Raw genomic sequence first — 10,275 nt, forward strand, 5'->3', positions numbered from 1 at the left:
TCTCCTGCCTCAGCCTCCCTAGTAGCTGGGATTATAGGCATGTGCCACCAGGCTCAGCTAATTTTGTATTTTTAGTAGGGACGGGGTTTCTCCATGTTGGTCAGGCTGGTCTCGAACTCCCGACCTCAGGTGATCCACCCGCCTCGGCCTCCCAAAGTGCTGGGATTACAGGCGTGAGCCACTGTGCCCAGCCTTCTCAATGCAAATCTCTTTATAAATTCCCCTCGGCTTACAATTCTTTGCTAGCTCTCCATTGCCTACAAGATAAAAACCTAACCTCCTGTGCCTAGTACACAGTACTCTTTGATTTGTCCTACCTTCTTACCTGGTTTTTCCTATCACCACACCTACCCTTGTACTTCATACATCACCCAGGGGGTACGCCACTAGCAAACATCTCCCATGCACCAGGTACTGTCCATTCTTTATCTCTAATCCAAACGACCTGGAGAGGTGGGTATTGTAGGTCTTATAGATGAGAAACCCAGTGCTCAAGGAAGTGAAGTGATTTGGACAAGGCCAGATATCTAGTAAGTGGTGGAACAGGATGTAAACTCTTTGATTTTGAAATAAAAGAGATTCACTATTCTCATTTGCCAAGAAGTCTGAAGGTAGGTGGGTGATTTCTGGGCTGTTTAAGTGCTCAAAGATGCCATCAGGACCCCAGGGTCTCCCCATCTTCCCTTTCTGCTGTTCTAGAAGTCTGGCTTTCACCCTCACATTGGTTACCTCATGGTCTTGAGATGGCTGCTCAGGCTGAGTGCGGTGGCTCACGCCTGTAATCCCAGCACTTTGGGAGGCCAAGGCGGGCGGATCACATGAGGCCAAGAGTTTGAGACCAACCTGACCAACATGGTGAAACTCCGTCTCTACTAAAAATACAAAAATTAGCTGGGCATGGTGGCACATGCCTGTAATCCTACCTGCTCGGGAGGCTGAGGCAGGAGAATGGCTTGAACCTGGGAGGCAGAGGTTGTAGTGAGCCAAGATCACGCCCCTGCGCTCTAGCCTGGGCAACAGAGTAACACTCTGTCTCAAAAAAAAAAAAGATGACTGTATAGCTGGAGGCATCACATTCAGGTACAAATCAGAAAGGGGAGGGCTATTCCAACCTAATCTGTTGTCCCCAACTCTGGTTTTTTGTTAAGAAAAGCAAAGGTTTAGGCCGGGCGCGGTGGCTCAAGCCTGTAATCCCAGCACTTTGGGAGGCCGAGGCGGGTGGATCACGAGGTCAGGAGATCGAGACCATCCTGGCTAACATGGTGAAACCCCGTCTCTACTAAAAATACAAAAAACTAGCCGGGCGAGGTGGCGGGCGCCTGTAGTCCCAGCTACTCGGAGGCTGAGGCAGGAGAATGGCGTGAACCTGGGAGGCGGAGCTTGCAGTGAGCCGAGAGCGCACCACTGCACTCCAGCCTGGGTGACACAGCGCGAGACTCCGTCTCAAAAAAAAAAAAAAAAAAAAAAAAAGAAAAGCAAAGGTTTTTGTAGAATCCCCAGCACACTTTTACCTCTAGCCCATGAATAAATGGCTGCCCCAAGCTGCAAGGAAGCCTGGGAAGTCAGGGAATGCCATTGTTATGGCTGGACCAGACCAAATTCCATCCACTACCTGGGGCTGAACCCACTGCTGCCCTCAGCAAACCTGGAGTTCCATTAGCAAGGAAGAAAAGGATAAGGGCAAGCAGGTGACAAACAGGACCTGCCACCACCATCCTGCTCAGCAGAGTCATCCTTGCTCTTGACTACTCTTGTCTCAGGTCTGCCTGTCAAACCCTTTTTTTTTTTTATTTTTATTTTTGAAACTGACTGAGTCTCCTGTGTCACCCAGGCTGGAGGGCAGTGGCATGATCTCGGCTCACTGCAACCTCCACCTCCCGGGTTCAAATGATTCTTCTGCCTCAGCCTCCCGAGTAGCTGGGACTACAAGCGTGCGCTACCTCGCCTGGCTAATTTTTTGTATTTTTAGTAGAGACAGGGTATCACCATATTGGCCAGGCTGATCTCAAATTCCTGACCTTGTGATCTGCCTGCTTCGGCCTCCCAAAGTGCTGGGATTACAGGTGTGAGCCACCATGTCCGGCTGGCAAACCCTTTCTAATCCATCACATGCCAGTTCTCATGGGATTGCCCTCACTCTCCCAGACAAACCTGGTGCTTTTTCTTCTACCTCCCCTTATATTATGTGCCTACTTCCATCAGAGGTATGTAATTGCCAATATAGCAATTGATGTAATGCGACTGTTCATTCAATTATGCAGACAAGCATTTTCTCTGCAAATGCTTGCTGAGTGCCTGCTATTTGCCAAAGACTGCTAGGAGTCAGGAATTCAGTAGTGAACAAGTTAGATTTTCAGGTTTGGTCCCTGCCCTTATGGAGCTTTCAGTCTAATAGGTGAGATATTCAGACAGGTAAAGTTATGGGAGAAAAGAAGCCCATCTCCTCAGACTATAAACAGTTCTGTGGCGGGACTATCTTTATGTCTTGCCCCCAGGACATAGCACAGCATCTCACACAAAGTAGATGCCCTATGAACATGTGCTAAATTCATTCTTTACTCAGGAAGGCATTGAAATGTCCCTTAAGTGTAAATATTTTATAAGAAAAGGATTTCTTATTTCTGCCAGGAAACTCCCCCAAGAATGAACCACTATACTCTCCCAGTATTAAATCATGTGCTACAGCATCTTGGAAAATGCTTTGCTCTCTCCCCACATTGTTCCAGGTCTCTTTCCCCAGGAAAGGTTCTCGCATTGTCTAATACAACACTTCACATCAGAGGTCCTTAGTAGATGCGTGTTTTTTGCTAAAGTGTTCGTTTGGATTTTCTAAAGAAGGATATCTTATTGTCAGTGCCATAGCTCCTGAAGTGTGACTCTGAAGGCACTAAAAATAACTCCTCAAGTTCCTATTCCATAGCTTATTATGTATAGTTTTAATAGTTCTTTAAACACGCTGTTTTGTTGCCCTTTCTACTACTGCAGGTGACGGCAGCTAGGAACAAGGCCGACAGAGACAAGGCAGATAAAAATAATACAACCCCTGCTTTGGTCTGGGCTTCTGTTGCTATGGTGATGTTGACACGTAACGCACAGGTGAGAGGTTCTTTCTACAGTGGAGCCAGCGGAGCGTGCAGGCCAGAGGGGTAGGACATAACCACGAAAGACCCCTAAGCTCCTAGGCCTGAAAAGGACTTCCTGAGGCCATCTGGTCCACTCCCATACCTCTTACCTGAAATCAAGTGGATGGGCAGCAAGTTCCCCAGAGTCCTCAAGAACAAAGCCCACAACTCCCAGATCCCTTGGTGGGCACATATTTCACAATATCCATGACCCTGAATGGGTTTTCTGTGGCTAATCTCACATTATCTTGATGTCCTTCCAGCCCAATTCCTCTTACAATTGCTTCTATGGAAATCAAAGTTAATCATCACCTTACACTCTGTACAGTAACCCAGGAAGTAAGATAAACAAGAAAACAAAACCACAGCTGAAGCATGGACTCGCTTGTTTCTGTGCCCCCGTGATCAGCTGTGTTCTTCTCAGGGGGTGGACACGACAGCCCACTGACCCAGCAAGAGGCTCCTGGCCGCCCTGAAAGAGGAAACAGGCCTGCTGCCTCGCACGTCAAAGTGGGGCAGAGCAGCCCTCCCATGAAGGATGGCTTCCTCCTCTTGAGTGAAATAAAGCAGAGACAGCAGGAAGGTCTGTGTTTAATGAATATCTTTGAAAGCTTTTGCGACAGTAGACAGAGCCCAAGGCAGCTTGGAAACCCACACTGATGGCAGGAGGGCTCTCATGCCTCCAGATGACCCTGCAAAACAAAAATGGTTCCACTAGATTAGGAGTGTGACCTTTTCTCACCTCATTTTTTTTTTTTTTTAATCCCAGCTTTCAATATCATTTCAGGAATCATTCTGCCTGAAAAACTTGTGGTGGCCTCAATGGCACAGCCTGGCTTGAAGATGAGGCAGGAATGGGAAAGTGCCCAATCCAAGATGCAAGGAGGGAAACTGCTCCCACCCCTTCCAGAAGCAATGGAAACATCTCTCCTCTCACCACCAAGGTCACACGGGAAAGGCCACCAGCAGGAACATCATCTTGATGCTAATGGTCCCCTCCCCATCTCCCTGTTGCCATCTTTACCCCTGAACTACTGTACTCCCACTTCCACTCTCTTAATCCATTCCACTACATTAAGAAGCTTCCTGATACTGACATGACAGATCAACCCTGGGCCTCTCGTCACAGTCCCTAATTCCCCAAAACAGTATAGGAAAAACTAAACATTTGCATTAAACTTCTCTTTTAAATTCTCCACTTGATTTCTTTCACACCCTGGACCAATAAACCACAGCTTATTTTCGCAAGAGTAAAGAAGCCTCTGTCTGTAAGTGAGGTTAACACCCACCCTGAGGCTGGATTCTGTCTGGTCTCTCCCAACAGCCGAGCATCATGATTTTGCTAATTAAGCCACTTTCTTGTCTTTAATTAGCTGCATGTGAATTTTGCTGGGAAGTCTTGGATCCGTGAAGTAGTCTGGGATAAAAATCAAAAAGAAGACATCATCTATACCCAAAGGGAAAAGACTTACCCACGGAAGGAAACAGCTTACTCCACCAGAAAGTTAGGATGGCTTGGTACTAGCAGGACTGCTACTAGTGGCCCTGCTTTACAATGTAATATGGTAAAATGAGCGGTCACTGCCCCCACCCAAGCAGTTCTGAGTCTGCCAGCTCCAACATTCCCAGGAAGGGCGCCCAGAGGCTGGCTGCCGCCCCTCCACGCTGTGCCTGCCCCCACCCCCCACCTACCCTGTGCTGCACCGTTTGCTCCTCCGCCTGCTGACGCACAGAGAGCCATCAGAGGGCTCAGGGATTCTCTGGGTTTTCTGCTCCAGGCCCATCTTGGGGCCCAAATAAATGCCAAGTATTATTCTTGTCTCAGTTCAGCTTGCCAGCTCCCGTCTCTGAGCTATCACGCCTTCTCTGAGAATACCCTCTCAGAGGAGAGCCAAGCTCTCGCAGGATGACGCCAGATGAGGGTTTTTATACACCCAGCATACTGTGAATCACAGGCAGCATCTGCTGCGCTAGCAAAGGCGTATTGAGATTCCGTTAGCAATGGTTTGAGGTCTGGGAGGTACCCAATTCTCAGGACTAACAGGACCCAAGAAATTGTCGGACCCATCCCTTTCCCTCTAAATACCATTGACCTTAAGGCATCTCGGGCAGCCAGTCCATTAGAATCACCTGGGGAGTCTTTAAAGCCCTGTATGCTGGGCCCCACCCCAGACTAATTAAATAAAACTCTCTGGGGGTGGGGCCTGAGCATCAGTATTTCTAAAAGCTCCCCAGGTGATTCTGATGCACAGCTAGGGTTGAGAGCCCTGCTTTAAGATTACCAAGGGAAAAGCTGCCGATACGTTCCTTTGGGAATCTCAAAATTCTTAACCATCCTCACCATGAGGAAGTTGTGCCTCATTTCTGGTCTGTCCTCATTTTGAGGAAATGATGATGGAGGAAAGAAAAAGCTGAGAAAAAGTTCCTTTGGGGGACATCAGGTGAAGGAGTACCCCAGACTCCGCAGGGAGAATCCTGGGCTCATTCAAGTTTAAACTCATAAACATGCTCTCCGTGCTGGCTTTGTCAGATACCCAAAACCGACGCTGCCTTACTCACCTGCAGCAAATTCTAGGATGTTGTCTGGTCTTTTCAAAAATATTTCTCTGGAAAACATGAAGGGATAGGATGGGAGGTAAGCAGACTTTAAGGCAGGCTGTGGCTACACTTCATGTCCTGTGCTTTCACAGATTAACCTGAGACACAACCATCTTGGGAGTCAATAAATCCTCAGACTCCTGACTCAGACTCCTGAAAATCATTCATGATTTTCCTTCAACTCCATATCTAAGGCAAGGAGCAAAGCATCCTAAATGTCAATACACTAGGATATTGCTTACGTCACAAAACAGCTGTGCTGCAGTCAGGTGGGGCTTGTCATTCCATCAACAACCTTTTTTATGGTGCATTTATTTATTTATTTGAGACAGGGTCTCGCTCTGTCACCCAGCCTGGAGTACAGTGACGCGATCACCCTCCCTGGCTCAAGAGATCCTCCCATGTCCAGCCTCTCGACTAGTTGGGACTACAGACGTGTGCCACTGTGCTGGCTAATTTTTTTGTAGTGGCAGGGTCTTACTATGTGGGTCCAGGCTGGTTTCGAACTCCCAGGCTCATGTGATCCTCCTACCTCGGCCTTCGAAAGTGCTGGGATTACAGGCTTGAGCCACGGCACCCAGCCTCAACGACCATTTTCACTGAACCAGATCTCAAGCCAAGGGCAAGAGGCAAAGATGAAGAACATGCCGGCTGGCCTACGACTGGTGGGAGATATGCAGCCCCACAATGTCCTGAGTAAGCTTAACCATGAATTCAAGGGCAGAGGGAGATACAATAAACAGAGCTAAAAGATGGACCTCAGATGGTTGTTGGCCCCTCAGTCCAGCAAAGAGACACTGTGGTAACACCTGCAGGGCCAATGCCACTAGAGAGTTGAAAATGCCTCATATTGCATAGTTTTATGGTTCATAAAGTATGTTCACAAATATTGTCTCACTTTACAACAACCCTGTGAAACAGCCATTATTATGCCCCCATTTTACATCCAAAGAAACCAAGCCTTCAAAAGATTAATGAGTTGCCCAAGTTCATAAACTTGGTAAATAAAGTAAAGAGGGCCCAGGTCTTGTGACTCCAAGGTCAGTGCTATCTATAATATGTTCTCTTGGCCAAGGCCTCCCAACTCCCCAGAAGGCCCCTCCTTATCCTAAGCTTCAAGAATTTTGCCCCCCTTCTCCTTCAATTCATTTTGATAATTATTGAACACAAATTTGTGTAATTGCCCTGGATATGAGTGACTGCTTTTTTCAAAATAAAATAAAATATAGCCCTACCTCAAATAACTTACAGGCAAGTAAAAAGGAACAGGTTTGTTTTCAAATGTCCAAAAGGTCAAGGAACCTCTGACAAGTGCTGAAGAGGATATTAAATAGTGCTCTGGGAGATCAGAGTGGGGAGAGAGGTTACTGAGAGGAGGAACCCAACAATCTTCACAAAGCAGCTGGCATTTGAGAGGACCCTTGAAGTACACATGGGATTGTAGTAGGCGGGATGAAGGTGGAGGGACAAGAACATTCCAGATCCAGGGAAACAGCAAGAGCAAAGGCCCAGAAAGAGAAACAGTTTGTGTTCTATAGACTACGACTTCCTTGAGGGTAGGAAGTGGGTTGTAGACACCTTTCTATCTCGAGTCCAAAAGAGCACTCAAGGGGCCATCTTTGCCTGAGCTCCATGGGGTCAGCAGAATGATCAGAAACGTGGTCTGGCTGGAGTGAGGGACGAATGCGGGGAGTAGTGGAAAACAGAAGGGGCTCTATTACGGAGGGCCTTGAATGCTGGGGAGAGACATTTATACTCAGTCTGAAAGACAATGGAAATAGACAAAACACGGCATAACACATGATGGAATATTATACAGCAGTGAGAAAGGAGTATCTACAAGATACCACTGAGCAAAAGGAAACAGGCACAAAAGAGCACGTAGTGTAGAATTCCATTCATATAAAATATAAAAGTGCACAATAAATCCATGCTAGCAGAAGTCAGGATACTAGCTACTGTTTTCAGGGGAGTGCCTGGGAGGGGCACAAAGGGTGTGAGGTGCTGGTAAGGTTCTATTTCTTCATCTGAACAATAGTACCATGTGTATTTTCACCCTGTGACAGTTCATCTAGCTTAGGATATGTCACTTTTCAGTATATTTCAATAGAATCTTTAAAAATAAACCCAAAAAAGCAATGTTGTGGAACTACTGAAGATTCTTCCAGCCAAGGAAGGACATGATCACTGCTGTATTTGTAATCGCACTTTGGGAGACTGAGGCAGGCAGATCATGAGGGTCAGGAGTTTGAGACCAGCCTGGCCAACATAGTGAAACCCCATCTCCACTAAAAATACAAAAAGTTAGCGGGCCTGGTGGTGGGCACCTGTAATCCCAGCTACTTGGGAGGCTGAGGCAGGAGAATCGCTTGAACCCTGGAGGTGGAGGTTACAGTGAGCCGAGATTGTGCCACTGCACTCCGGCCCAGGTGATAGTGAGAGACTCTGTCTCAAAACAAAACAAAACAAAACAGAAAAACGGTGGCTCACGCCTGTAATCCCAGCACTTTGGGTGGCCGAGGCGGGTGGATCATGAGGTCAGGAGATTGAGACCATCCTGGCTAACACAGTGAAACCCCGTCTCCACTAAAAAAAATACAAAATAATTAGCCGGGCGTGGTGGTGGGCACCTACAGTCCCAGCTACTCGAGAGGCTGAGGCAGCAGAATGAATGGCATGAACACGGGAGGCAGAGGTTGCAGTCAGGCGAGATCACGCCACAGCACTCCAGCCTGAGCGACAGAGCGAGACTCCGTCTCAAAAAAAAAAAAAAAAAAAAAAAAAGACTTTCTACAATTTCATACCTGGCTATCTATCATATCTGCAGCACAAAACCCAAGGTTTCCGTGTACCTTAAAATAAGTCAGATTCCTACTCTTTCCATTTTGCAGGTCCAAAACTCAAGGTGTCAAGAGTTTGGTACACTGTATTTACCAGTATAGGCTGGAGAATTGTGGCTGAATGGCCATAAATCATTAGGATCCAAAAAACCCAAGTGGGGAGTTTGCTTCCCAGAAAGAACCCTTCAGAGCTTCTTTTGGCTTGGAATGAATCAACAGCAGAGATTTGCAGAACAGACAAGGACAGGCACGGTGCTCAGGACTCTGCCCTCACTTCTCCCTTCCTCTTTTCTCACAGGAAGGACCATGTGAGGTGACCAGCAGGGACAGAGGCTGATTCTGGTTCATCCTGGTACCAATCAAAGGAAACAAGGACACTGAACAAACAAAAGTAAACCCTAAAACTTCAAACACGAAACCCTCCGCAAGCTCCACCCAGGAAAAGAGGTCAGGAGGATTTCAGGTGGAGTAGCTTTAGGGACAGCAAAAAGAAAAACCTGGTGGCCTACCTGGCCTTGACAGGAGCATGGTAAGAAAGGAAAGGAAGTATCTGGGGCTGTCCCCACAGCAGCCAGTCCCAGACACCCAGGCTGCTCCTGGAGACTGTTCCTGGACAAAGAGAGAAGCAAGACCATCCCTGACAGGTGACTGAAACAACTCCTTCTTCATTCATCAACCCCAAGTATTCTAATCCTGTTGTTTGAGAGCAATGCAAATGTTGATTTAGTTCCAGCTTTTAACCTCTATCCCCAATCTCTCTGCTGGATCTACTTCTAACTTGGAGAGCAAGCTCCCCAAGATAGGAACGGTATCATCTTATTTCCCTTTAGAAGAAAAGTTGCAAATGGTGACGGCCTGATCCTCAGGTCTGATATTGACAGAGGATCCCTAAACTGTCTTTTGCCCAAGGCTTATCCCTGGCCAGCCTTCATAACTGGATAGGTTTCAGTTTTCTCTGTCTCCTTCCCCTATCTGCCCTCTGAGAATCTGTTGCCACTTGGAGAAACATCTATAATATGAATAGTGAGTTTTTATAATTTTTATTTTATAGGACAGAATCTTGCTCTGTCACCCAGGCTGGAGTGCAATGGCACAATCTCGGCTCACTGCAACCTCTGCCTCCCAGATTTAAGTGATTCCCCTGCCTCAGTCTCCCAACTAGCTGGGATTACAGGCACGTGCCACCACGCCTGCCTAATTTTTGTATTTTTAGTACAGACGGGGTTTCCCCATGTTGGCCAGGCAGGTCTTGAACTCCTGGTCTCAAATGATCCACCCGCCTTGGCCTCCCAAAGTGCTGGGATTACAGGCGTGAGCCAACACATCTGCCCAGCCAACTTTTTTTGTTTGTTTGTGACTGAGTTTCACTCTTGTTGCCCAGGCTAGAGTGCAATGGAGCAATCTCAGCTCACTGCAACCTCTGCCTCCTGCGTTCAAGCAATTCTCCTGCCTCAGCCTCCCAAGTAGCTGGGATTACAGGCGTGAGCCCCCGCGCCCAACCTGGACAACTTTTGAGAAGACAAAGGAGGGCCTGACGCTGGCTATAAGCACACAGTCCAGAGGGGAAATGGGGACCAACTGCTGACAGCACAATACAGTGGAGGGTTTGAATCCTGGTTCAGCAACTTTGGGAAGGTACTCCACCTTTCTGAGCTTAAATTTTCTTACTTGTAAAATGAAAATGACAATAACTTGTCTTTTTTTTTTTTTTTTTT

The 10,275-nt window shown here is 47.3% G+C and overlaps 1 protein-coding gene across 1 annotated transcript in view; it reads right to left on the reverse strand.

Annotated features, from left to right (window-relative positions):
- Positions 1–3,696: 3,696 nt before the first annotated feature.
- The window catches only part of RIIAD1 (regulatory subunit of type II PKA R-subunit (RIIa) domain containing 1), a 15,656-nt gene continuing 9,077 nt past the window's right edge, over positions 3,697–10,275 (reverse strand). The window contains exons 4-6 of the mRNA XM_011973527.1: positions 5,682–5,728; positions 4,412–4,539; positions 3,697–3,814 (exon numbers count right to left, since the gene is read on the reverse strand). Of these exons, the coding sequence (XP_011828917.1) occupies positions 4,469–4,539; positions 5,682–5,728 (118 nt within the window). The 3' untranslated portion in view covers positions 3,697–3,814; positions 4,412–4,468. The remainder of the gene's footprint in view (positions 3,815–4,411; positions 4,540–5,681; positions 5,729–10,275) is intronic.

The sequence above is a fragment of the Mandrillus leucophaeus genome, unplaced genomic scaffold, assembly GCF_000951045.1.
Source record: "Mandrillus leucophaeus isolate KB7577 unplaced genomic scaffold, Mleu.le_1.0 Scaffold139, whole genome shotgun sequence".
Lineage (NCBI taxonomy): Eukaryota > Metazoa > Chordata > Mammalia > Primates > Cercopithecidae > Mandrillus > Mandrillus leucophaeus.